Genomic DNA, 27,795 nt, shown 5'->3' on the forward strand with positions numbered 1-27,795 from the left:
GCCGTCCTGGCCCAGATGCAGCAAAACAGACCCAAACCATGATACTACCACCACCATGCTTCACAGATGGGATAAGGTTCTTATGCTGGAACGCAGTGTTTTCCTTTCTCCAAACATAACGCTTCTCATTTAAACCAAAAAGTTCTATTTTGGTCTCATCCATCCACAAAACATTTTTCCAATAGCCTTCTGGCTTGTCCACGTGATCTTTAGCAAACTGCAGACGAGCAGCAATGTTGTTTTTGGAGAGCAGTGGCTTTCTCCTTGCAACCCTGCCATGCACACCATTGTTTTTCAGCATTCTTCTGATGGTGGACTCATGAACATTAACATTAGCCAATGTGAGAGAGGCCTTCAGTTGCTTAGAAGTTACCCAGGGGTCCTTTGCGACCTTGCCGACTATTACACGCCTTCATCTTGGAGTGATCTTTGTTGGTCGACCACTCCTGGGGAGGGTAACAATGGTCTTGAATTTCCTCCATTTGTACACAATCTGTCTGACTGTGGATTGGTGGAGTCCAAACTCTTTAGAGATGGTTTTGTAACCTTTTCCAGCCTGATGAGTATCAACAACGCTTTTTCTGAGGTCCTCAGAAATCTCCTTTGTTCATGCCATGATACACTTCCACAAACACGTGTTGTGAAGATCAGACTTTGATAGATCCCTGTTCTTTAAATAAAACAGGGTGCCCACTCACACCTGATTGTCATCCCATTGATTGAAAACACCTGACTCTAATTTCACCTTCAAATTAACTGATAATCCTAGAGGTTCACATACTTTTGCCACTCACAGATATGTAATATTGGATCATTTTCCTCAATAAATAAATAAATGACCAAGTATAATATTTGTGTCTCATTTGTTTAACTGGGTTCTCTTTATCTACTTTTAGGACTTGTGTGAAAATCTGTTGTTGTTTTCGGTCATATTTACGCAGAAATATAGAAAATTCTAAAGGGTTCACAAACTTTAAAGCACCACTGTGTATGCTCCTTGTTACTCTGTGGAAAGTGACACTGCAATACTCAGGACTCAGTTCTGACTTATGAGCCATGTAACAATTCACCCAATTCATGATTCAATTCACGATATGAGGGTCATGATTTGATTTTTCAACAATATATTTGATTTAAAAAATTAAATGAATGAATAAAATGCAAAAAATGCTAATTTTTATTTTCCTATTCTTTATCAACTTATTCCTTTAAAAAAAAGAAAAAAGACCCATAACAACTTAATAACCAACAATAATTACCCACATTTGTAAAGGTTGGTGTAAAATATAATAGCCTATTAATTAAAATATTCCTTTAATTAAAAATGAAAAAGTTAAATCACAAATTGGCCTTTTCTTAAAGCTATACAGCTTTTCAATTTCATAAAATCGATTAAATTTAGTTCCCGCTGAAATCTGGTCATTGTGATATATGTTTATTTCTGTGATGTCTGACAAAATATCAGGCCATTCTGTGGCTGGGAAGTTATTTAATTTGAGGGGATTAAAGCAAGTAATGTGCATGAAATTGCTCACTTTGCGCAGTCAAGCAGACAGAGGAAGTCCGTGTGCGCATGCGCAGGTTTACCTTCTTCTTCTGGGTTTTATGGCAGCTGGCATCTACAGTGTTGAATTACTGCCATCTACAGGTTTACCTTTGAGCGTGCACTGACAGTTCCATCATTCTGTCGCTAAACGAACAGCTGATCACACCGAGGTGCTCGCTGAGTGCCAATATTTATTAGTTTGGTACTGCATTTCCTTTCCTTCGTATATAGCGTATTTTCTTCTCGTTTTCCGTTACTGTAGTCGGTCTTTCACGTTTCGTTCGCACACTCGCATCCTCCATTTTTCTCTCCTGTTTCAATTTTGTATCCCACAATGCCTTGCACAAACGGGGAAAGCCCACCATGTCATGTATGATGTAGTATCTTGTATTGGATCATGGTGAAGCAGGGAAAAATAGCGGAGAATTTAGGGCCATGTGGCCTTAAATTTATTAATTGTTCTATTTTTAAAAAACTAATAAAATTGGAAGTCTGTGATTCGAATTCAGTAGCTTTCAGTCCACTCAACAAAAATAACTGAGTATCAAGGAAAATTCTTTTTATGACCTACATGTGAAAAATCTGAAAGGCAGTCTACCTTTTAATAAACTTTCATGAACATCTGTACTCTGTCCATTTGCTTCCCTTTTCTTTATCTTTCAGCAGTCTATAAAAAGAGCTCTGATTTCTTGTTAACTCTATTTATACAGTCAATCATACAACAACTCTTTCCCATTTTAGATCTGTGGGGTTTTTTTTTGTGCCATTCGTGCTGTGTTACTTCCTCCTATGGTGAAGTCACATGTATTCCCACTATTGTACGTTATCGCTGCTGTCCAAACAACGCAATTACAGCAAGGAAGAACTAAGTTACGCAGCCAGATAATAAATCCCAATTCATTTTTTATTTCATCGTTTCAAATAGTCATAAATTTGTATCGCGATTTATATCGTCACACGATATCTCGTTACATGCCTGTGACTTACTTCTTAAATCTGCTGTAACTGTTCATGTCTCGTCTATTCTCTGTATCTAAACTACACTGACAACCACCTACTGTACAACCCTGTAGGACCAGTTTCTACAGTGAAGGGTTTGATCACTCTGCTTCCACATGTCTGACTGGTGCAGGAGATCAAGCAGCGTTTTTAACCATTTTCTAATTATCATCATTTACTGGGTTCAATTTTATTGTAGGCCTTTTTTAATTTTCTTTCCATTAAATTTTTTTTGACCATTTTTTTTTTGCTGAAAATCCTCAACGGCATCCCCAAAAAACATCCTTAACCGATGTTATTTACATATACACTCACTGGCCACTTTATTAGGAACACCCATCCACCCGCTGTTTGATGCGGTTCTCTAAATCAGCCGATCCCTTGACAGCAGCACAATGCATCAAATCATGCAGATACAAATCAAGAGCTTCAGTTAATGCTCACAATGTTCAAACATCAGAATGGGAAAAATTTGTGATCTCACAGTGAAGTGCGAATTTCTTTCACTGTGGTATGGATGTTGGTTTGAGCCAGATGGACTGGTTTGAGTATTTCAGAAACTGCTGATCTCCTGGGGTTTTCACACACAACAGTCTCGAGAGTTTACACAGACAGAATGGTGCGAAAAACAAAAAACATCGAGTGAGTGAGCGACAGTTCTGCGGGTGGAAACAAACACCTTGTTGATAAGAGAGCTCAGAGGAAAATGGCCAGATTGGTTCGAGCTTTTTTGCCAGGAAGGATATAGTAACTCTTTACAACCGTGGTGAGCAGAAAAGCATCTCAGCATACAACAGCAGAACAACACATTGGGTTCCAGTCCTGCAGCCAAGAACAGGAATCTTAAACTCAAGAACAAGTTCCTATTAAAGTGGCCGGGGAGCGTATTCTTGTCTCATGTTTGCAAAGTCAAATCTTAAAGTGCCATTCCACCATTGGATGTATTTTTTTGGCATAAAATACAATATATTTTATGACAACATGACTAGACAGAGAAATCTTTTAGCTTCAAAATGATATATCAAACATAATTTTTTGACAACGACAAGTATATTAATTTTGCGACCAAAGTCACCTACCCTTTTAATTTCCGCGCGGTAGTGAAACGTGATGTCATCAGCAGGTTCCCCTTCTTGTGTACCACGTCACGTGTGACGTGGCACATATTATCAGCAATGGCGGATAGAACGCGATAAAAATAATACCAATAAATCTAGCTAATACCAATAAATCTAGCTAACTGAAAGATTAACTCAAAATTTTTCGCAATTTTTTTGGCCCCCATATACGAGGAGAAATGACTCTCTCACTTTGGGGGTTTCCTGGTCTAAAAATAGACCGACACGTGGTACACAAGAAGGGGAACCTGCCGATGACATCACGTTTCACTACCGCGCGGAAATTAAAAGGGTAGGTGACTTTGGTCGCAAAATTAATATACTTGTCGTTGTCAAAAAATTATGTTTGATATATCATTTTGAAGGGCGGCACGGTGGTGTAGTGGTTAGCGCTGTCGCCTCACAGCAAGAAGGTCCTGGGTTCGAGCCCCGGGGCCGGCGAGGGCCTTTCTGTGTGGAGTTTGCATGTTCTCCCCGTGTCCGCGTGGGTTTCCTCCGGGTGCTCCGGTTTCCCCCACAGTCCAAAGACATGCAGGTTAGGTTAACTGGTGACTCTAAATTGAGCGTAGGTGTGAATGTGAGTGTGAATGGTTGTCTGTGTCTATGTGTCAGCCCTGTGATGACCTGGCGACTTGTCCAGGGTGTACCCCGCCTTTCGCCCGTAGTCAGCTGGGATAGGCTCCAGCTTGCCTGCGACCCTGTAGAAGGATAAAGCGGCTAGAGATAATGAGATGAGATATCATTTTGAAGCTAAAAGATTTCTCTGTCTAGTCATGTTGTCATAAAATATATTGTATTTTATGCCAAAAAAAATACATCCAATGGTGGAATGGCACTTTAATCGGATAGATTTTATTTCACATGAATGAAAACATTCTCCAGTTTCCTTGACAGAATGTAAGGGCATATCTTTCAAGCAGGAAAAAGGAGTCAAGATAAAAAGCACCAGCTGAAAGATTACGAATATGAAATGGTGGAAAGTTCAAACGATCTATGCAAATGTCAGTCATTCCAGGTTTACGTGCCAGTTGGCTTATCTGCTGTTTTCATTGGAGTAATAAGACAACAGCTCTTTTGGTGGATTTCTGATTCAGGTCAGTCAGCAAGTCAGTCACTCAATCGGTTCATAATAAATCCTCCTTCTCGTCCGGCCTGCTGTGTGTGTTTTAAAAAAAAAAAAAAAAATCCCGAACCTGTTGTGCGGTGATGCCGTTAGCAATAGCCTGTTGTACAGACTCTCTGGTGACCTGTGCGACAACCACGTTTGGAAACCGATACAGCATCTCAGTGAAGAGCGCGACCAGAGCGATCTGCAACTCAGAGCCTGAGAGAAACAACACAAAGGCTTTTCAGTACAGTCATGAGTCCTGAAATCTGGGTGCAAATATTTTTTAAATGACAGAAAATATCCCATTTTCTTCTGTCCACATTCACTGGATAATAAGCAACCACGCAGTCTGATTGGCTACTCTACTACTAGTATATCAGCTCATGTACAGTGAATAGAGAAAAACAAACTGGCAGAGCGCATCAAGTCAAATATACCATTTTGTTATCAAGTATTTAAAAGAAACAGAAATAGCTAAAAGAAGATATCCCCCTCCACCAATATCTCCTGTTCCACACTCCAGCCCAGTCGGTGGCAGTAATGCACCTTTAAGTTGGTTTGCAAACTGTCAAAAAACCCTAAAGAAGAAGAAAAACAAAATGGCGGCGCGTGTTCCTGAACCAACCAAGGTAATAAAAACTCTACTCAAACAAAAGAATGTAAGAACATCTCATCTCATTATCTGTAGCCGCTTTATCCTGTTCTACAGGGTCGCAGGCAAGCTGGAGCCTATCCCAGCTGACTACGGGCGAAAGGCGGGGTACACCCTGGACAAGTCGCCAGGTCATCACAGGGCTGACACATAGACACAGACAACCATTCACACTCACATTCACACCTACGGCCAATTTAGAGTCACCAGTTAACCTAACCTGCATGTCTTTGGACTGTGGGGGAAACCGGAGCACCCGGAGGAAACCCACGCGGACACGGGGAGAACATGCAAACTCCACACAGAAAGGCCCTCGCCGGCCACGGGGCTCGAACCCAGGACCTTCTTGCTGTGAGGCGACAGCGCTAACCACTACACCACTGTGCCGCCACATGTAAGAACATATTCTTTTTTTTTAATCAATTATTATTATTATTATTGTGGCACGGTGGTGTAGTGGTTAGCGCTGTCGCCTCACAGCAAGAAGGTCCGGGTTCGAGCCCCGTGGCCGGCGAGGGCCTTTCTGTGCGGAGTTTGCATGTTCTCCCCGTGTCCGCGTGGGTTTCCTCCGGGTGCTCCGGGTTCCCCCACAGTCCAAAGACATGCAGGTTAGGTTAACTGGTGACTCTAAATTGACCGTAGGTGTGAATGTGAGTGTGAATGGTTGTCTGTGTCTATGTGTCAGCCCTGTGATGACCTGGCGACTTGTCCAGGGTGTACCCCGCCTTTCGCCCGTAGTCAGCTGGGATAGGCTCCAGCTTGCCTGCGACCCTGTAGAACAGGATAAAGCGGCTAGAGATGATGAGATGAGATTATTATTATTGCATTTTTCACAAACTGCTCCCGTCGTTTCGCCGGTTTGTTTACATTCTAAGCGGAAATTATTTTGTCGGACGTTTTGTATAAAGTTTTTATTTATCGAATTTGCAAAAAATGAAAATGCTCCATTTCTCAAAATCAGTGAATGTGGATAGAATAAAACAGTTATTCCACTCAATCTCGTCGTACGCAGCTTTTAGCCTACTTGGTGCTACGCGCCTCGTCGGCTATCAGCTCATGTACGACTCGATTTCGTGGAATAACTTAAATATATCACATCACAATACTTTAATTGTCGATTTCTCCAGCACTAAATCGGCATCATAATTTCTAGGCTTTTCAGCAAACCAGTGAAAATCTGAGTCTAATGCTCATCTTATTTCACATCTTTAATAAAATAAAATAACCCTGAAAAGAAAGGAAACTCGACTATTTCACAAATTTACAAACAAATCAGCTCCTTCCAATCAGAGCTTGACTTATTCCTGAACAGTCGTCGTTTACGCTTCCTGTTACCTCATACGCACTTGTATAAGCGTACACACGATAGTTGGTTTCCACCACAATGAAACCAGAGTCTCCTGTTCCTGGAGAAGGAGTCAAGGCAGGAGAAGAGGATGAGGAGGATGAAGGGTTGGTCGTGACTCCTGCAGCCAGTGTTATGGCCAGTCTAGTGGGGTAGTACCTCCTCGATTTCCTCTGCACAAGTGAGGGAAACGTGAAAGAGACGTTAGTGTTGTAGAACTCGAGTCCGGTCTTCGTCTCAAGACCACTTTTTGAAGGTCTCGACCGCAGTTTTACTTGGTCTTGTCTCGGTCTCGGGATTTTATTTCAAGACCACGACTGTGGGGATTTCATAAAATCGCCTGGGCGTTGTCGGATTTATTTGTTAACATCGTTCCTGTGATTGGATGTAACTGCTGTCAACCCTCCCCCTCCCGCCTTCACACACACTGGTGTGGTCCTGGTCTTGACTCGGTCTCACCCTGCCTTGATCTCAACCCCTCAAAGTCTTGGTCTTGGTCATGACTTTGTCTTGTTTGAAGTGGTCTTGACTACAACACCAAGAGACGTACACACTCTTTATTATTCTGAAGTTTGTGAGACAGAAATCTCTATTAATACACACCATTTCATTCATAAAGTAAGGAATAATAATAAAAAAAACCTGTCCGAGATGATGGTATGAAGGGAAATTACTGGCAACACCCTGAAGTTAATTATTTTCCTCTAACAGCAACGTCCTAATGTGTTTGATTCCTCTTCTACCACAACAATGTGCCTGCTATTACTTACATTAGAACAGCTATACTAATTCGCTCTCTTTCTTTCTCTGGAAAGTTAATCAAAATTAAAAAAAAACAAACAGAGTTTGTCTTGTTACTGACAAACCGCAAAGACTTTTTGCCATGGTGCAAAACGTATAGTTTGTATGATACAAAACGCTAACACTGGAGACTCCTTCCAAAAATATGAAACATCTCCTCACAGAAAACTTAAAGTTTCTGACTGCAAAGTTGAATTCTGGGTAAAATGTTCCATTTCTATTGCTGCTGGAGTTTCGAGATGTTTGCAAATGTTTTGCCGAGATAAAAAAAAGCGTCCCGCATTTTACGATTCCAGAGCTTACCGAAGCAAGTGAGCAACGATATCACATGACCACCGTGGGGCGTGTTTGACCTACTTTTAACAGCACGGGCAAACATGGCGGACTCGGCTCTCCCGCCAGCTGAAACCCAGCGGAAAAGAAAACGAAAGCTTGCCTAGTGAGTGCAACTACAAGATAGAGCAAGGTTAGATGCCATGTCATGTCATTTTTTTTCTGAACAGATAACTAAACCATTCTAGCTAGCGCTTAGCTACCTTAGCCTTAGAATGCAAGAGCTCGAGTCTACGGTAGCGAGTATGGAGTTATACACCGAATGTTTTGCTCTTGCGGAAAAAGAAACGAGAACACAAATGCAGGAACAGAGAAAAGATATAATTTATTTGTGTTTTTTTTTTTTGTTTGTTTCACGGATCTGTTTGCGAATGTCAACCACAAATTCCATCCTGCGACTCAAAACACGCCGAGGTCGATACAGAGTCACGATGTTTTCCGCACATCGTCATCTTGGCGTCACGGAGTTCCATAGTTATGCTAATTAGTTAAAGCTCCTCGTGTTTACGTAGGTTACCTCAAGAGGCAGGATATCCCGTCCCAAAATGAAGAAAAGCCTAGGTCGCAACCGGACGTACGATTTTTTGGCCATGCGATTTTTGGTGTTTCCCAAATCGCTGCGTTTTTTTTTTTTTGTTCATGGAGAAAGACGCACGTTGGCCGTAAGTTTGTCTTGCAACCTGAAAAAAACTTAAGCGCCCGTAGAGTTTGTTTGACATGACAAAGAACCTCTGCGGCCGGTCTACGGCTTGAAAATCAGCACGTCACACGCACGCCCTCCGTGCGTTTCTTGCGTTTTTTGCACGTAGACCGGCCGTAGGAGCACGTACGGCCGGTTGTGACCGAGGCTAAAAGCGACCCTCAGGACATCAAAATGATCACATCTCGTCCACATTATATTGTTCTTGTGAGATGTAGGAAAATGCTACGCGCTATAAAAAAAAAAATTTAAATTTCAGATGGCTTTCCAGTCAGCACTTTCAACCATAGCCGTTTATTTTGTTATACATCAATCATATTTTAAAAACAAAGTTTATTATTAGTCTTCGAGCATCTTTTGCACGAAGTGCAGCGAGTTAGCGGTTACTATAGAAACCATTACCATGTATTACTGTTAGAAACCTGTGAATAAACCCCATCTTGCAGCTAGAAGTCGTCAGAGATGTTATAGAAAATAAATCGACAATCAGCTTTGAGAATAACAGCACTGTGATATGATGTGTGTTACGAAACCATATAGCATTTGTACTGTACACTTATATAGTAGAGTTTTAAAATGCTATATTAGCATTAACGAATCTTCTCGATACCTTCTAACAGCCTCCTGGAGACCTCAAACCTCATAATAGATACCGCTTCCATTTTTGTTCAGTATGATGACTAACCTTTCTTTGGAAAACCAAGCCGAACTCTCGTAAGTGCTGCAGAAACATCAGTAGAGACTCGCTCATGCCCTCAACGGAATAGTCCTGTGATCACAAAATAGACATAAGTAAGTATAATAACTGCAAAAACACTTCATTTAGAAGATTATGTTTGTGAATCACAGACACAGTAGACGTGTATTTGTCTAAATACAGCATCATGTGATGGTTCCTGGTACACCGAGCATTAGATTTGGGTTACTGGCACGAGGAAAACTTGAATGTTGTGCAAATTTTTGGTTTTATACTTTGTAATAGAGGAATAGTTCTATAAACTAAGTGTGCATGAACGATTTAAGGTATTTAACAGTTATTCCACAAAATCGAGTCGTACATGAGCTGACAGCCGACGAGGCACGTAGCACCGAGTTGGCTATAAGCCATGTACGATGAGATTGAGTGGAATAACGGTTTGATTCTATCCACATTCACTGGGTTTTGAGAAACGGAGCATTTTTACTTTTATTGTTTGCAAATTCGAGAAATAAAAAACTTTATTCAAAACATCCCACAAAATCATTTCCGCTTAGACAGACTTCTTAAAAGCCTATCGATGGCTACACGAATTGACTTAAGCGTTGTTTCTTTTTTGTACAAAGTGCCGTCTTGCTGTCGTACCGAGGTATAGAACAGCTTTAGACATTTATTTAATTCTTCCTTGGACATTTCAGTTGTGTAATTTTCAAACTACTTTGAGCTTTATATATTTATTTATAGGGATAGTTTATATATTCGGGGCGGCACGGTGGTGTAGTGGTTAGCGCTGTCGCCTCACAGCAAGAAGGTCCTGGGTTCGAGCCCCAGGGCCGGCGAGGGCCTTTCTGTGTGGAGTTTGCATGTTCTCCCCGTGTCCGCGTGGGTTTCCTCCGGGTGCTCCGGTTTCCCCCACAGTCCAAAGACATGCAGGTTAGGTTAACTGGTGACTCTAAATTGACCGTAGGTGTGAATGTGAGTGTGAATGGTTGTCTGTGTCTATGTGTCAGCCCTGTGATGACCTGGCGACTTGTCCAGGGTGTACCCCGCCTTTCGCCCGTAGTCAGCTGGGATAGGCTCCAGCTTGCCTGCGACCCTGTAGAACAGGATAAAGCGGCTACAGATAATGAGATGAGTTTATATATTCATATTTACAGGCAGTGGCGATCCTAGAGTGATTTACTCCCCGGGTGAAACCCCCTGCTGCCCCCCCCGGCCCATCCCGACAACCACCTTCCACCCAACACCTAAGAAAACACTAACTTCGTCCAGAGCACACACGACCCCATACACAAACTCACAACAGCTATTTTCAAGAACAAATTTCCAGTTTTAATGACTAGTGCAATAAAAAATACAAAGATAAACGATAAACAATAAACATAAAGGCTCAATGACTTCGCATTACAGCTATCCACAGCTATTTAAGAAAGCACAACTGCACTACAGCACCACCCGATGGTCAAAATATTGCACAGGTCAGTCAGTTTTACCAACAGAGTGCACAATGAATTATCATAGAGTACCATTCACCATTATTATTAACAAGAAGACTTAAACCTCCATTAAAGTCGCACCATATAAATAACAAAAGAAGCTAAACAGTTAAACAATCACAATTGCAGAATAACATGAAGTGACAAAAGATCTAAAAATACTATACATTAAAGTGGCAAAAATGGTAAAACGCAATCATGTATCATAAATAAATGAACTAATGACAGAGAAGAGGTAAATGATGGCTTTTGCTGCATGTTACACTTGTGTGTGTGTGTGTGTGTGTGTGTGTGTGTGTGTGTGTGTGTGTGTGTGTGTGTGAGACACTGCTGCAAACCCTTAATTACAATTGAGCTACAAGAACTGACCAACTTCAGGTATTGACGCCTCTTGTTATGATGACGTCACCTGCGCAACTTTGGTATTGGGCTCATCTCATCTCATTATCTGTAGCTGCTTTATCCTGTTCTACAGGGTCGCAGGCAAGCTGGAGCCTATCCCAGCTGACTACGGGCGAAAGGCGGGGTACATCCTGGACAACTCGCCAGGTCATCACAGGGCTGACACATAGACACAGACAACCATTCACACTCGCATTCACACCTACGCTCAATTTAGAGTCACCAGTTAACCTAACCTGCATGTCTTTGGACTGTGGGGGAAACCGGAGCACCCGGAGGAAACCCACGCGGACACGGGGAGAACATGCAAACTCCACACAGAAACGCCCTCGCCGGCCACGGGGCTCGAACCCGGACCTTCTTGCTGTGAGGCGACAGCGCTAACCACTACACCACCGTGCCGCCCTGGTATTGGGCTTCCCCATCCAAAATGTTCACACACACCCCGCCCGTCTTGTTTTTTTTTTTCGGAGTTTTTTTTTTTGGGGACCTTTTTTTTGGGGGGGGGACCGTTTTTTTTTTTTCGTGCCCGCGCTCGTGCCGCCCCCCTGCGATGCTGCCCCGGGCGGCTGCCCGGTCAGACCGCCCCCAGGACCGCCCCTGTTTACAGGGATAGGTATGTAGTAGATATTTATTATATATTTATATAGATATTTATGAAGTGTATATATGGTATATAGCAGGCATCACCAAATGGCGGACCTCGGTCCGGATCCGGACCCAGTGATGGTTCTGTCCGGACCCGTGACCCGTAAATTCACGAGATTAAGTAATTTTCATGAAGCATTATTTTGGACGGTCGTGGCCATTGACAGCGGGCGCTGCTACTCCAGTTAATACGACAACAGCTTCACTCAGTTGAGCCAATAAAATCGTTAGTTTACCCAGCGCACCATAGCAGAGCAACAAGCAGAGAGGAAGAGAGTTAAGTTCAGAGACAACCGACCGAGACAACATGGCTTGCTCCAAAAGGCGGCGGAAAGTAGACAAGGAAAATCGTTGTTTTAAACATGAATGGACGGAGAAATATATGTTCATTCTTCCGGTGAGCAGTTCAAAACCAGTGTGCCTCATATGCTCCGAAAACGTGGCGTTAATTAAAAGCGGCAATGTGAAGTGCCTCTACGAAACGAAGCACAGCTCTTTTGAGCAAAGTTCTCCCCTGAAGCCCGAGCTGAGGGCACGCAAAATAACCCAACTGCAAGCACAGTATGACAGGTCTACCCGACTCATCACACATACATTTACAGCCCAGCAACGTGCAAACGAATGTTCCTTAAAAGTAGCGTGGATTTTGGGGCAACATAAAAAAACACTTAGTGATGGGGCAGTTGCGAAGGAGTGCTTAAACGCCGTGCTGAGACATTATTTGAGGCTCAACAATGAACACCTACATATCTGCATGAGAATGGCACTAACTCCATTCCAAACGAGCTTTAAATTACTGCCAGGTCAGCCACATGCCCATTTTTCTCATTAAGAAAAGTAAAAGAAGAAGAATTAAAAGAGAAAAGTTCAAAGAAAAATGTTCTGTTTGCATTCCCGCCCCCCAAAAAAGCCACTTGTTTTCTGAAGATGTGGACTTTTTTTTTTTTTCTCTTGAAAAGTAGGCCCTCATTTTTTTAGGCTGGGACCTCCTTATTTTAAGAACAAAGAAGAGAAAATGTGAAGTCAATGCTCTGTTTGCACTTTTTAGTTAATGTTTTCTGAGTTGACTTTTTTACTTGAAGTGTAGGCCTTCAATTCTTCAGGTTGGGACCGCTTTAATTTAAGAGAAAAAGGAGTTATTCCACTCTGTTTGCACTTTTTTATTTATTTTATTCTGAGGTTTCTGTTTCCTTTAATCTGAAATAAAGGTCTTGAATTTATTTTCCTGGGACGACTTTTATTTATGGCAAAAGAGATAGTTGTGCACTCAGTTCATTTCCTGCATTGGAAATTAACAATAAATATTGTTGAACCCATATGAAAATGTGGACATAGGGGAAGGCTATGAAACACAAGCTGGACTTCGGGTCGGACCTTCTACTTGGACAAAATTTAATAACTGGACCTCAGTGACTTTTAATTGAAGACCCCTGGTGTATATATCATATCATCTGTAGCCGCTTTATCCTGTTCTACAGGGTCGCAGGCAAGCTGGAGCCTATCCCAGCTGACTACGGGCGAAAGGCGGGGTACACCCTGGACAAGTCGCCAGGTCATCACAGGGCTGACACATAGACACAGACAACCATTCACACTCACATTCACACCTACGCTCAATTTAGAGTCACCAGTTAACCTAACCTGCATGTCTTTGGACTGTGGGGGAAACCGGAGCACCCGGAGGAAACCCACGCGGACACGGGGAGAACATGCAAACTCCGCACAGAAAGGCCCTCGCCGGCCACGGGGCTCGAACCCGGACCTTCTTGCTGTGAGGCAACAGCGCTAACCACTACACCACCGTGCCGCCGTGTGTATATATATATATATATTTGTAATTATATATTTATATAGATATTCATGAAGTGTATATATGGTATATATTTTTATAGGTGTATTAATCTAGTTTGGATTTCGGGGTAGTTAAAAAGGGGTGGGAAATTAAAAAAGTATTGTACTTCTTCCAACTCCTTTTTCAAACAATGTGCAGTGTTTTGTAATGTCTTAGCTCTTTATGTTATTTTATTTATTTATTTTTAATTTCTCATTTTCTTTCTTTTGTATGTACAAATAGTTGCATACTTTTTTTTTTTATACATGTTTGAAATAAAAATAAATTCATTCATAAAAAATAAATTAATTTATTCATTCAGCTTTTGAACAAGTCTAAAAAAAATTCAACAAATTTTAATACTTAAAGATGAAGAAGGGCGGCACGGTGGTGTAGTGGTTAGCGCTGTCGCCTCACAGCAAGAAGGTTCTGGGTTTGAGCCCCGGGGCCGGCGAGGGCCTTTCTGTGTGGAGTTTGCATGTTCTCCCCGTGTCCGCGTGGGTTTCCTCCGGGTGCTCCGGTTTCCCCCACAGTCCAAAGACATGCAGGTTAGGCTAACTGGTGACTCTAAATTGAGCGTAGGTGTGAATGTGAGTGTGAATGGTTGTCTGTGTCTATGTGTCAGCCCTGTGATGACCTGGCGACTTGTCCAGGGTGTACCCCGCCTTTCGCCCGTAGTCAGCTGGGATAGGCTCCAGCTTGCCTGCGACCCTGTAGAAGGATAAAGCGGCTAGAGATAATGAGATGAGATGAGAAGATGAAGAATGTCAACAAACTGGCGACATGACAGGACCAATTTGTGAAAAATGCTCTCATAATATAGCCTAGTAAACTAGACCCACCCGCCTAGCGGCCAAAAATATTTTTGCCTACGAGTGGGTCTAGCCTCGCACCATATAAACAAAACACCCCGGGCATCAAATCGTGCCCGCCAATCACAACGCAAGGTTTTTGTTTGGATTCTTTGGGCGGGCTTTTGCAGGAGTGACGACAAAGCTGCGCGACGCTGGAGAAAGCACAACAGGAAAGATGGCTACGGCTAGTGAACAGCGCGCGTTTGACTCCGCTTTGGAATCAGTTTTAGAAGATTTAGACTTGGAGTTTTCGTTGAAGCATGAGCAGGAAGAGGCTCTCCGCTCATTCCTTTTCAAGAAGGACGTTTTCACTGTTTTGCCGACCGGCTATGGCAAAAGTCTGATCTACCAGCTGGCTCCGCTCGTAGCCAAAAGGATGGGCTAGTTTGTGCAGTACAAAGAATTAATAAACAGCTTTGAAACATTACTTTTTGATTGTTTCTTATTTTCCCGTTATTTTAAATTTAAGGGAAATTATTTCACCAAACACCACTAAATAAAAACTCTCAAAAACAGTTTAAGCAAACCCTTGAAAAACACTTAAAAAAAAAATGAGTGTATGTTAAGTATGTGGTACAGACTCCAAACTTGTGGTCATTATCTCCAAACTTCTTAATATCTAGAACCTGTTTATTAATTAATACGCATTTTGAAAAATTATTTATTTCAAGGCCTCCCCCACTGCTTTCTGTCGCTCTGACTACGTCACAGTCACTGTTGCGCTGATTGGTCAGAGCGCTGGGCTATACGCACAGAGACAGTTTGAAAGACAGCGGGTTGTTCCTCCCACACCCTTCGGAAATGTCTACGAGCGAGGCCAGACTAAATATTCACATTTAGTCTGGCTTGCCAGGCTAATCATAATAATAATTATTATTATTATTGAAAAATAAGATGCGTTCTTACCATCAAATACTTTCACTCCATATTGTGTTGCTTTTTTTTTTGAGGTTTCGTTTTCAGGTAGAGTTTTTATTTCGTCCTCAGTTGGTTCAGCAGCACGCGCTGCCATTTTGTTTTTCTCTACTGACGGTATATGAGCTGATAGCCTAGCAGTAGAGGAGCCAATCAGAGCATGCGATTGCTCATATCCAGTGAATGTGGACAGAATAACAATGATTATCATTTTGTCAACTTAAACATTTTAAACAAAGGTTGGCAGCCTGAACACATAACTGTAAACCCTCACTGTCTTTGTGAGAGAATTTGGATACCTGAAGTGGATACTGACCCTGCCAAGAGTGGAGAAACTCAGCTGGAACAGGAAGGAAAGAATCTCCACGAGATCCATCCCTCTAGACTGGGAGAGGCAACATTCCCCACAATTTCAGAACACAGTTTTCTTTTGACTTTATTTCACTTTAGAGAAACATATGGAGAACAGACCTGCACTGTTCTGAGGTACTGCAGGGTGAAGTACCACAGCTGAGAGGCGGTGTCCAGGAGCAGAAACTGAAACCCAGCTGAAGTGATGCACGGCGCTTCACCAGCCTCACTGACGGAGCGAGCACAGCAAAGGCACGGGATCATCTTTCCTGCTTGTTGTAGTACACAAAAAAAACCCAGAAACCCTAGATAGAGATTTACCTCTTCATGAGGCCGGCCTGGCTGAGGAGCTGAGCGAGGTCCTGGCTGACAGCGGCGCTCGGAGAGCCCACCATGAAGTGCAGGATGACCTCCCAGCGCTCCATGGCATAGCGGTCCAGGCTGTCTATGTCCCGCGCGTGCCGATCAGGGCCAAGACTGGCGCCCTCATCTGCCCACGGCTTACCACTGAAAGACAGGAGGGAAAAAATAAATAAGCAGAGGACACCGATAACCACACATTTGACTTAATATTAGAATTTTGAAAGCTGAGACTGAAATGACTTCAGCACTAGGAGTTTATCATTCGCTGAATAAATGATAAGATGATATTTTTATTACAAACTGAAATTTTTTTTGTGACTTTGGACAGTGGTGGTCCAGCAGTTAAAGTGCATATCACGGGTAAGTTCAGGAGCAAGATCAATGTAATCCTCCTATTTTACACTACCGTTCAAAAGTTTGGGGTCACCCAGACAATCTTGTGTTTTCCATGAAAAGTCACACTTTTATTTACCACCATAAGTTGTAAAATGAATAGAAAATATAGTCGAGACATTTTTCTGGCCATTTTGAGCATTTAATCGACCCCACAAATGTGATGCTCCAGAAACTCAATCTGCTCAAAGGAAGGTCAGTTTTATAGCTTCTCTAAAGAGCTCAACTGTTTTCAGCTGTGCTAACATGATTGTACAAGGGTTTTCTAATCATCCATTAGCCTTCTGAGGCAATGAGCAAACACATTGTACCATTAGAACACTGGAGTGAGAGTTGCTGGAAATGGGCCTCTATACACCTATGGAGATATTGCACCAAAAACCAGACATTTGCAGCTAGAATAGTCATTTACCACATTAGCAATGGATAGAGTGGATTTCTGATTAAAGTAGTGCTGCCAAGCGATTAAAATATTTAATCGCGATTAATGTCGCGACTGTCATAGTTAACTCGCGATTAATCGCAATTTAATCGCACATTTTTGTCACATAAAAAACCATTGTAATTCTCTTATCAGCATAAAAAAGTGAATGGGCTTGCTTTGCACCAATGTTTTTTTTTTTATTGCAAAGCATAACAGGTCTTGACACAGCCACTGCAAAGTGAAACCTAAGCCGAGCACCGGCGCGGGGCTAGCAAGAGAACCGTGAGTGAAATGATCTACTGTTTGAGTTAGTCTACAACTCAGAGAGACAGGTTACACAGTGACGGTAGGCTTGACATGCTTGATTATAATATAAAGTACACTATTATATTAAGTTTAAGTTGTTCGTTGATAAATATTGCATTGAATCTGATCTTTACTGTTTCAGCTCACTTAACACATTTTGTACTTTTACACTTTCTGCCTGTTGATGCGTCGCGCTGTCCAATCAGAGGCGGCCAAATCTGCATATTACAGGAAGGATTTCTGGGATAGCATTGAGTTTACAGTTCAGAGGGATCTGGCTTCTTTAGACGCTGTCTTCTTAAAACTGAATTTAAAAAGAGCCAAATGAGCCAGTCTTTTGAACGGCTCTTTTCAAAGAACGGATCACAAAGATGCGGATCCCATCAAAGAGCCATAAATCCCATCTCTACTAGCGCGCCCTGCCCGCGCTGGTTCTTGGGGGAGGAGGGCAGAGGACTCTGGCTGTGCGGGGCGTGGCATTACAGTCTAGCTGCTATCGGTTTTCTAACCAAAGTCTGTTCCAAGTTCCTGGCAGTTTCAAAAGCTTATGAAAAACCTACATCATGTCACAGAGCGTTAATCTCGCGATAAAAAAATTATCGCCGTTAAAATTGAGTCAAGTTAACGCGTTAATAACGCGACATTTTTGACCGCACTAGTTTAAAGTGATCTTCATTGAAAAGAACAGTGCTTTTCTTTCAAAAATAAGGACATTTCAAAGCGACCCCAAACTTTTGATCGGTAGTGTATATTAAACTTTGGTCAAATATCTGTAACATTCTGCGTTCTCTGCCATTTTTTTACCTTGCGCAAGACCAGAAAAATTCAGTTGAAATCGAGCCGTTTGAGGTGAATTGGTCCGTCTCTGAAAAAACTTGGCATTTGGATTTCCCGGCAAACATTGATTTTCGTGACGTCGCGTGCGGGACGCCTCCTTCTGAATCCTACGTCAGCGCTGGTTTGTTTATGAGAAAACGACCTGGTGGCTTTCTGCAAATTTCTTCAACGTTATCGCGTAATTATTAAAATGGTTAACAGATGTATCGTAGGAGGGTGTAGCAACACCAATCTTGATGGGATTAGTACTCATCGTTTCCCAAAAGACCGGACAATGAGAGAGAAATGGGAGCGCTTGGTCTACACAGGCTGTGCACTGAAACCGTGCAAAGCTCGCGCAGCCTGCTGGCGCTTCCGCAGATGACGTCACGAATCTGGCTCCAGACTCTCTTGGGATTTTTCCAGACGCGTTTTGTTATTTTATTTTTTTCTGCTGTAGACAGATGGCCTTGTGCAAAATTACCCTTCTGGATGTGTGTGTAAAGGGACATACTTTCATATAAAAAATACCCACAAAATTGGTCCAGAATATGCACTTTAAGGCTCTGAGTTATTGATCTGAAGGTCATGAGTTCAAGCCCCAGCACTGACAAGCTGCCACTGTTGGGCCTTTGAGCAAGGCCCTTACCCCTCTCTGCTCATGTTCCCCGCTTGTTGTACATGGCTCTGGATAACAGCGTCTGCTAAAAGCCTCTAATGTAATGTAATAAAAAGTACACGTTCACTCGACTCGTCTCACCCTCCGAGCAGTGCAATCCTCAGGTTATCCTTAAACACAGGGTTGAGCACGATGCCCTGAAGACCTCCTTGGAGCTGCTGGCTGTGCCACAGTCTCAGTCCAGTCAGCACAGACACACACTGGTCATGATCCCTGCGACACAGCTGGAGCTTAGAAATAAACAGATTGATTTTGACCTTTATCTTGGACTGAACGGAACATGGATATGAACTCACTTTTGGCTGTCTTTTTTGACCCATAATGCCACGGCTGCCTGCGGCAGAGGGTGATCCAGGAACAACATTCGCATCACATAATTCTTTGCCAGAGATGGGAGCTCCCTGAGGAGAAATTAAATGAACGGCGGTAGGTAAAGTACACAATCACTCTAGTCTAAACTCGACCTACAAACATTTAATGACAAATTAATGTTTTATATTTCACTTCACATCAGCTCCTGTTTATGGAACAGGAATTCTCACCAAACAACCACATGATCATTTGCGTCTAATGTGTAAATGTTGTGAACCTGTAAACAGCGAGACATGTAGCTGGATGGTTGTACAGTCTGTCGAGGATGTCTGGACTCAGTTCCTTCAGGTATTCATGAAGGTTCTTGCATTGCAGTTGTACTCGGAGCTTCATCTTTAAATGTTTGTCTTGAATGAAAAAAGAACGTATAAGATCGAACTGGGTTAAGCAGTTCCCACATCATTTGATCTAAATCGAAAACTTTTCAGAATTTTCAGCAAAGCAACCTGTCTAGCCTTTGCTGTATTAACATCTGGATTTTGCATGTGAACACATCTGCATAGCAAACAAAGAGCTGTTCTGAGGCGACAGTGTCACATGATACTACCATAGGGTAGCATAAAATACATCGAAACACAGTTTTCTTAAAAATATCGTAAGTATTATTATTATTGTTATAGAATAATAAAATGTTATATAGGACATTTCTTATTCCTTGTACAAGATAACAGAATTCTTATACAAGAAACTTATGGTTGTAAAATTATTTGTCAAGGTTTAATGAAAACTATATATACAGTGCTGAGCGTAAATGAGTGCACCCCCTTTGAAAAGTAACATTTTAAACAATATCTCAATGAACACAAACAATTTCCAAAATGCTGACAAGACAAAGTTCAATATAACATCTGTTTAACTTATAACGGGAAAGTAAGGTTAATAATATAACTTAGATTACACATTTTTTCAGTTTTACTCAAATTAGGGTGGTGCAAAAATGAATACACCCCACAACAAAAACTACTCCATCTAGCACTTTGTATGGCCTCCATGATTTTTAATGACAGCACCAAGTCTTCTAGGCATGGAATGAACAAGTTGGCGACATTTTGCAACATCAATCTTTTTCCATTCTTCAACAATGACCTCTTTTAGTGACTGGATGCTGGATGGAGAGTGATGCTCAACTTGTCTCTTCAGAATTCCCCCAAAAAATCATTTCTTTACACCACAAAGGTGAAGGCTACAAGATCAGCAAAGCTTTACTTATCAGTCAGAATACCGTAGCAAAAGTGGTACAAAAATTTAAGAAAGATGGAACTGCAATCATCTCACAGAGACGTTCAGGTCGTCCACGGAAGTTAACACCTCGACAGGAGCGTCTTCTGATGAGAAGGGTTGAAGAAAACCGGCATGCAAGTTCACTGCAGTTATCTAAAGAAGTAGAAAGCCAAACTGGGGTGACTATTTCCCGTGACACAATACGGCGTACACTGCAGAGGAATGGCATGCATGGATGCCGTCCACGAAAGAAGCCTCTCCTAAAGCCCAGGCGCAAAAAAGCCCGCCTAGAGTTTGCCAGGGCCCATGCTGACAAAGATGAAGACTACTGGGACTCTATACTCTGGAGTGATGAGACCAAGATAAATGTTTTTGGAACTGATGGCTTCAAAACTGTATGGCGTCGCAAAGGTGAGGAATACAAAGAAAACTGCCTGGTGCCTACAGTGAAACATGGTGGTGGCAGCGTCCTTATGTGGGGCTGCATGAGTGCTGCTGGTGTCGGGGAGCTGCATTTCATTGATGGCATCATGAATTCACAGATGTATTGCTCTATACTGAAAGAGAAGATGCTACCATCACTCCGTGCCCTTGGTCGTCGTGCACTTTTCCAACATGACTAAACACACATCTAAGGCCACTGTTGGATTTCTGAAGAAGAACAGGGTGAAAGTGATTCAGTGGCCAAGTACGTCTCCTGATCTGAACCCAATCAAACACTTATGGGGAATTCTGAAGAGACAAGTTGAGCATCACTCTCCATCCAGCATCCAGTCACTAAAAGAGGTCATTGTTGAAGAATGGAAAAAGATTGATGTTGCAAAATGTCGCCAACTTGTTCATTCCATGCCTAGAAGACTTGGTGCTGTCATTAAAAATCATGGAGGCCATACAAAGTACTAGATTGAGTAGTTTTTGTTGTGGGGTGTACTCATTTTTGCACCACCCTAATTTGAGTAAAACTGAAAAAATGTGTAATCTAAGTTTATATTATTAACCTTACTTTCACGTTATAAGTTAAACAGATGTTATATTAAACTTTGTCTTGTCAACATTTTGGAAATTGTTTGTGTTCATTGAGATATTGTTTAAAATGTTACTTTTCAAAGGGGGTGGACTCATTTACGCTGAGCACTGTAGTTAAAGTAATAACGAAGCCATGTTTTACAACCACAATTCCAAAAAGTTGGGACGCTGTGTAAACTGTAAATAAAAACACAATATGATAATTTGCAAATCATGGAAACCCTATATTTCATTGAAAATAGTACAAAGACAACATGTCAAATGGTGAAACTGAGAAATTTTATTGTTTTTAAAAAAATATATGCTCATTTTGAATTTGATGTCAGCCACACGTTTCAAAAAAAGTTTACCACTGTGTTGCATCACCTGTACTTTTAACAACATTCTGAAAACATTTGGGAACTGAGGAGACCAATTGCTGTAGTTTTGAAAGAGAAATGTTGTCCCATTCTTGCCTGATATACAATTTCAGTTGCTCAACGGTTCAGGATCTCCTTTGTTGTATTTATTTTGTGCTTCATAACGCACCAAATGTTTTAAATGGGAGACAAGTCTGGACTGCAGGCAGGCCAGTTTAGCACCTGGACTCTTTTGTGACAGAGCCATGCAGTTTTAATATGTGCAGAAAGTGGTCTGGCGTTGTCTCGCTGAAAGAAGGAAGGCCTTCCCTGAAAAAAATGTAGTCTGGATTTCAACATGTTGTTCCACAATCTGTGCATATCATTCAGCATTAATGGTGCCTTCCCAGAAGTGCAAATTACCAATGCTATGTGCACTAATGCCCCCGCCTCCATATGGTCACAGATGCTGGCTTTTGAACTGTGCACTGAGAGCAAGCTGGATGGTCTCTGATTTCATGATTTCCAAAAAAGGATTTCAAATTTTGACGTGTAAGGCCTCGGGACAGTTTCCCACTTCACCTCAGTCCATCGTAAAAGAGCTCGGGCCCAGAGAAGGTGGTGGTGTTTCTGGATATTGTTTATATCTGGTTTTAACCTGCACTTGTGGATGCAGTAATGAAGTGTTTCCACAGATGATGGGTTTCTGAAGTGTTCCTGAGCCCATACTGTGATTTCCACTACAGACATGTGTCTGCTTTTAATGCAGTGTCGCCTGAAGATCACAGGTATCCAATGTCAGTTTTCAGCCTTGTCTCTTGCATACAGAGATTTCTCCAGATTCTCTGAATCTTTTAATGATATGACATACCATAGATGATGTGAGCCCAAAATTCATTTGCAATTTTACACCGAGGAACGTTATTCTTAAATTGTTGCACTGTTTGCCCACGCAGTCTTTCACAGAGCGGCGAACCCATCCCCATCTTTACTTCTGACAGACTCCGCATCTCTGAGATGCTCTTTTGATACCCAATCATCTTACTGACCTGTTGCTAATTAACCAAATCATTTTAAGCATTACACAACTTTTTCAGTCTTTGTTGCCCCTGTTGCAATTTTTCTGGAACGTGTTGCTGACAACAACAAAGCAACTGTGTTTTACGCAGTGTGCCAACTTTTTTGGAATTGGGGTTGTAGTTTGAATGTAGAAGAAGCCTATTGTTTTGGCTTACCTTATATTATCTCAAGCTTGATGATAAAACTAAATACCGTGGCAAAAATGGATTACATATATCTCTACGGGCGGCACGGTGGTGTAGTGGTTAGCGCTGTCGCCTCACAGCAAGAAGGTCCGGGTTCGAGCCCCGTGGCCGGCGAGGGCCTTTCTGTGTGGAGTTTGCATGTTCTCCTCGTGTCCGCGTGGGTTTCCTCCGGGTGCTCCGGTTTCCCCCACAGTCCAAAGACATGCAGGTTAGGTTAACTGGTGACTCTAAATTGAGCGTAGGTGTGAATGTGAGTGTGAATGGTTGTCTGTATCTATGTGTCAGCCCTGTGATGACCTGGCGACTTGTCCAGGGTGTACCCCGCCTTTCGCCCGTAGTCAGCTGGGATAGGCTCCAGCTTGCCTGCGACCCTGTAGAAGGATAAAGCGGCTAGAGATAATGAGATGAGATGAGATGTATCTCTACCATAAGACCAGACTTCAGGTAATCTCAGATTGGACTATTAGAATACGTTCATTTTTTTTTTTCATTTCTTTGTCCTTTTTTTTAATTTTTTTCTTTCCACCTTCATGAATGGAGGTGTTTTCCAATCCCCTTTTGTACACTTTTACTTTTCCCTGGATATTTTCTGTATTTGTCTATAGGTCTTCATGTTGATTGTTTGTTCATTTACATACAAAATCAAAAACCAATAAAAAGTAAATGACAAAAAAAAAACCTAAATACCGTGATATGTTCCATGTATCTGAATGTCTTTATTTATCGTAATACGGTTTTATGTATCGTCCAGCCTTAATGTAGAGAATGCTACTGATATATAATTATTAAATACATACGGATGACTACTACAAAAACTGACGGGGTCGTTATTAACACAGTTCCATGATGCCAACTTCACACTGAGCTCATACTCAAACACTTGTAAACACAGTTTATCCGAGAGCACTTGAACGCTTCCCTTTAACCCTCAGTGGAGGATTGTACTGTACTCATCTAAAGCAGTAAACCGGCATGCGGATTAAACAACAAAAAAATACCGCATGGAGTTTTAATTCTATAATAATTCTATAAAAACTTCTTTCATGAACCTTACCTTATTTAATCAATCATCAAAAATGAAAGCGTCCACCATATAATGAAATATTGACATCTTGCTATTGTGCGCCTTCAGAAGGAGGAAGCCATGTTGGATTGATCACGTGACGTACACCAGACCGAACGGGCTCGTGTGATTGGCTGTGGTGCTCAACAGTGGGCGTGGCCACAGAAACAGTACCACACAACTCTGACATGTTCGAGAACAGAGAAATGAACCACCTTAGAAACCATTAAATAGACCTTTTTATTCCTAAAATGATTAAAAATTTACTTGATATTTGTCATTTTAGATTATTACCAACAAGCCAGGAACATATATGGGATGTTGTTTAATCTCTATTAAGCAATACACACCATATAAAAGTGGTTCATAAACTCCAAGCACTTTCATCTCATCTCATCTCATCTCATCTCATTATCTGTAGCCGCTTTATCCTGTTCTACAGGGTCGCAGGCAAGCTGGAGCCTATCCCAGCTGACTACGGGCGAAAGGCGGGGTACACCCTGGACAAGTCGCCAGGTCATCACAGGGCTGCACATAGACACAGACAACCATTCACACTCACATTCACACCTACGGTCAATTTAGAGTCACCAGTTAACCTAACCTGCATGTCTTTGGACTGTGGGGGAAACCGGAGCACCCGGAGGAAACCCACGGGGAGAACATGCAAACTCCGCACAGAAAGGCCCTCACCGGCCACGAACCCGGACCTTCTTGCTGTGAGGCGACAGCGCTAACCACTACACCACCGTGCCGCCAATAATAATAATAATAATCTTCATCAGGCACAGGGTTTCAAAAGCTGACATTTACATGAAAGCTGTGCATGACAAATATTAGATTAGATTAGATTAGATTAGATTAGATTAGATTAGATTAGATTAGATTAGATTAGATAGAACTTTATTGATCCCTTTGGGACGGTTCCCTCAGGGAAATTAAAATTCCAGTAGCATCATTACAGGATAAACAGAGAATAGAATAGAAAAAAATTGAGAACTTCTAGATAAATTAAGTCTTTAGAAAAACTTCTAGATAAATAAATTATTTACATACTAGTGCATCTCAGAAAATTAGAATATTGTGAAAAAGTTCAATATTTTCCATCAGTTATTTAAGAAAGTGAAAATGTTATATATTATAGACTCATTACACATAAACTAAAATGTTTCAAGCATTTTTCTATTTTAATTTTAATCAGGGGCAGCACGGTGGTGTAGTGGTTAGCGCTGTCGCCTCACAGCAAGAAGGTCCTGGGTTCGAGCCCTGGGGCCGGCGAGGGCCTTTCTGTGCGGAGTTTGCATGTTCTCCCCGTGTCCGCGTGGGTTTCCTCCGGGTGCTCCGGTTTCCCCCACAGTCCAAAGATATGCAGGTTAGGTTAACTGGTGACTCTAAATTGAGCGTAGGTGTGAATGTGAGTGTGAATGGTTGTCTGTGTCTATGTGTCAGCCCTGTGATGACCTGGCGACTTGTCCAGGGTGTACCCCGCCTTTCGCCCGTAGTCAGCTGGGATAGGCTCCAGCTTGCCTGCGACCCTGTAGAACAGGATAAAGCGGCTAGAGATAATGAGATGAGATGAATTTTAATCAGTATGGCATACAGCACAAAAACATAAAAAAAACCCATCTCAAAATATTAGAATATTTCATTTCAAGTTTGAGTAAAACAGTATGAACACAGTGTATCTCTCGGTCTAGTTCAGTACACACAACCACAATCATGGGGAAGACTGCTGACTTGACTGTTGTCCAGAAGATGATCACTGATGCCCTCCACAAGGAGGGTAAGCCACAAAAGGTCATTGCTGAAAAGGGTGGCTGGAAAAGGTGCAAAAGCAACAGGGATGGCCGCAGTCTTGAGAGGATTGTCAAGAAAAGTTGATTCAAGAACTTGGGAGAGCTTCACAAGGAGTGGACTGAGGCTGGTGTCAGTGGATCAAGACCCATCACGAACAGACATCTTCAAGAAAGGGGATACAACTTTCGCATTCCTAATATCAAGCTACTCCTGAGCCAGAGACAATGTCAGAAGTGTCTTATCTGGGCTAAGGAGAGAAAGAAATGGACTGTTGCTCAGTGGTCCAAAGTCCTCTTTTCAGATGAAAGTACATTTTGCATTTAATTTAGAAATCATGGTTCTAGAGTCTGGAGGAAGAGTGGAGAGGCACAGAATCCAAGGTGTTTGAAGCCCAGTGTGAAGTTTCCACAGTCTGTGATGATTTGGGGTGCCATGTCATCTGCTGGTGTTGGCCCACTGTATTTTATCAAGTCCAAAGTCAACACAGCCATCTACCAGGAGATTTTAGAGCACTTCATGCTTCCATCTGCTGACGAGCTTTTTGGAGATGCTGATTTCCTTTTCCAGCAGGACTTAGCACCTACTCACAGTGCCAAAACTACTACCAAATGGTTTGCTGACCATGATATTACTGTGTTTGATTGGCCAGCCAACTTGCCTGACCTGAACCCCATAGAGAATCTATGGGGTATTGTCAAGAGGAAGATGAGAAACACCCGACCCAAAAATACAGATACGCTGAAGGCCACTATCAAAGCAATAACACCTCAGCAGTGCCACAGACTGATCACCTCCATGCCACACCGCATTGATACAGTAATTCATGGTAAAGGAGCCCCAACCAAGTATTGAGTGTATAAATGAATATACTTTTCAGAAGTTCAACATTTCTGTATTGTAAATCCTTTTTTTGATTGATCTTAGGGAATACTCTAATAATTTGAGAGACTGGATTTCTGATTTTCATGAGCTATAAGCCATAATCATCAAAATTAAAACAAAAAAGGCTTTAAATATTTCACTTTACATGTAATGAATATAGAATATATGAAAGTTTACCTTTTTGAATTAAATTATGAAAAAAAGGAACTTTTTCATGGTACTCTAATTTTTTGAGATGCACTAGTATACAACTATAGGGCGGCATGGTGGTGTAGTGGTTAGCGCTGTTGCCTCACAGCAAGAAGGTCCGGGTTCGAGCCCCGTGGCCGGCAAGGGCCTTTCTGTGTGGAGTTTGCATGTTCTCCCTGTGTCCGTGTAGGTTTCCTCCGGGTACTCCGGTTTCCTCCAAAGACATGCAGGTTAGGTTAACTGGTGACTCTAAATTGACCGTGAGTGTGAATGGTTGTCTATGTGTCAGCCCTGTGATGACCTGGCGACTTGTCCAGGGTGTACCCCACCTTTTGCCCATAGTCAGCTGGGATAGGCTCCAGCTTGCCTGCGACCCTGTAGAACAGGATAAAGCGGCTAGAGATAATGAGATGAGATATACAAAAATATATTAAAAAGATATGAAAAAAAGTCCAGCAGGAGAGGTATTGCACATTGTCCAGTATTGTTTATTGTCAGGCTAGGCTACTGCTCCTTCCCATCCTCTGTCCTCCTGTTCCCCCTCCTCCCCCCCAGAGAGGAGTTGTACAGTCTGATGGCGTGAGGGACAAAGGAGTTTTTGAGTCTGTTCGTCCTGCACTTGGGAAGGAGCATTCTGTCACTGAACAGGCTCCTCTGGTTGCTGATGACGGTGTGCAGAGGGTGACTGGCATCGTCCATGAAATATAAATATAAATGAATGGCAAATATATAATAACAAATAGAAAAAAATTAAAAAATATTAAAACTTATAGAGGTTTGTACTGACAATGGAAACTTTAAAAACAATTTGAAAATTATAATAACTTAGAGGTTTGAGTACATTGGACAACTTGGAGTTTATCTA

At 42.0% G+C, this 27,795-nt stretch overlaps 1 protein-coding gene across 1 annotated transcript in view; it reads right to left on the reverse strand.

The window, feature by feature from the left end:
- gtf2h4 (general transcription factor IIH, polypeptide 4) overlaps positions 1-24,178 on the reverse strand; it is a 49,495-nt gene extending 25,317 nt beyond the window's left edge. The window contains exons 1-10 of the mRNA XM_060904669.1: positions 24,054-24,178; positions 19,367-19,496; positions 19,074-19,178; positions 18,859-18,990; positions 16,118-16,303; positions 15,917-16,025; positions 15,762-15,830; positions 9,288-9,371; positions 6,770-6,941; positions 4,857-4,987 (exon numbers count right to left, since the gene is read on the reverse strand). Coding sequence (XP_060760652.1) covers positions 4,857-4,987; positions 6,770-6,941; positions 9,288-9,371; positions 15,762-15,830; positions 15,917-16,025; positions 16,118-16,303; positions 18,859-18,990; positions 19,074-19,178; positions 19,367-19,482 — 1,104 coding nt within the window. The 5' untranslated portion in view covers positions 19,483-19,496; positions 24,054-24,178. The remainder of the gene's footprint in view (positions 1-4,856; positions 4,988-6,769; positions 6,942-9,287; positions 9,372-15,761; positions 15,831-15,916; positions 16,026-16,117; positions 16,304-18,858; positions 18,991-19,073; positions 19,179-19,366; positions 19,497-24,053) is intronic.
- Positions 24,179-27,795: the final 3,617 nt, after the last annotated feature.

This window comes from Neoarius graeffei, chromosome 22 (genome assembly GCF_027579695.1).
Source record: "Neoarius graeffei isolate fNeoGra1 chromosome 22, fNeoGra1.pri, whole genome shotgun sequence".
NCBI classification, from domain to species: Eukaryota; Metazoa; Chordata; class Actinopteri; order Siluriformes; family Ariidae; genus Neoarius; species Neoarius graeffei.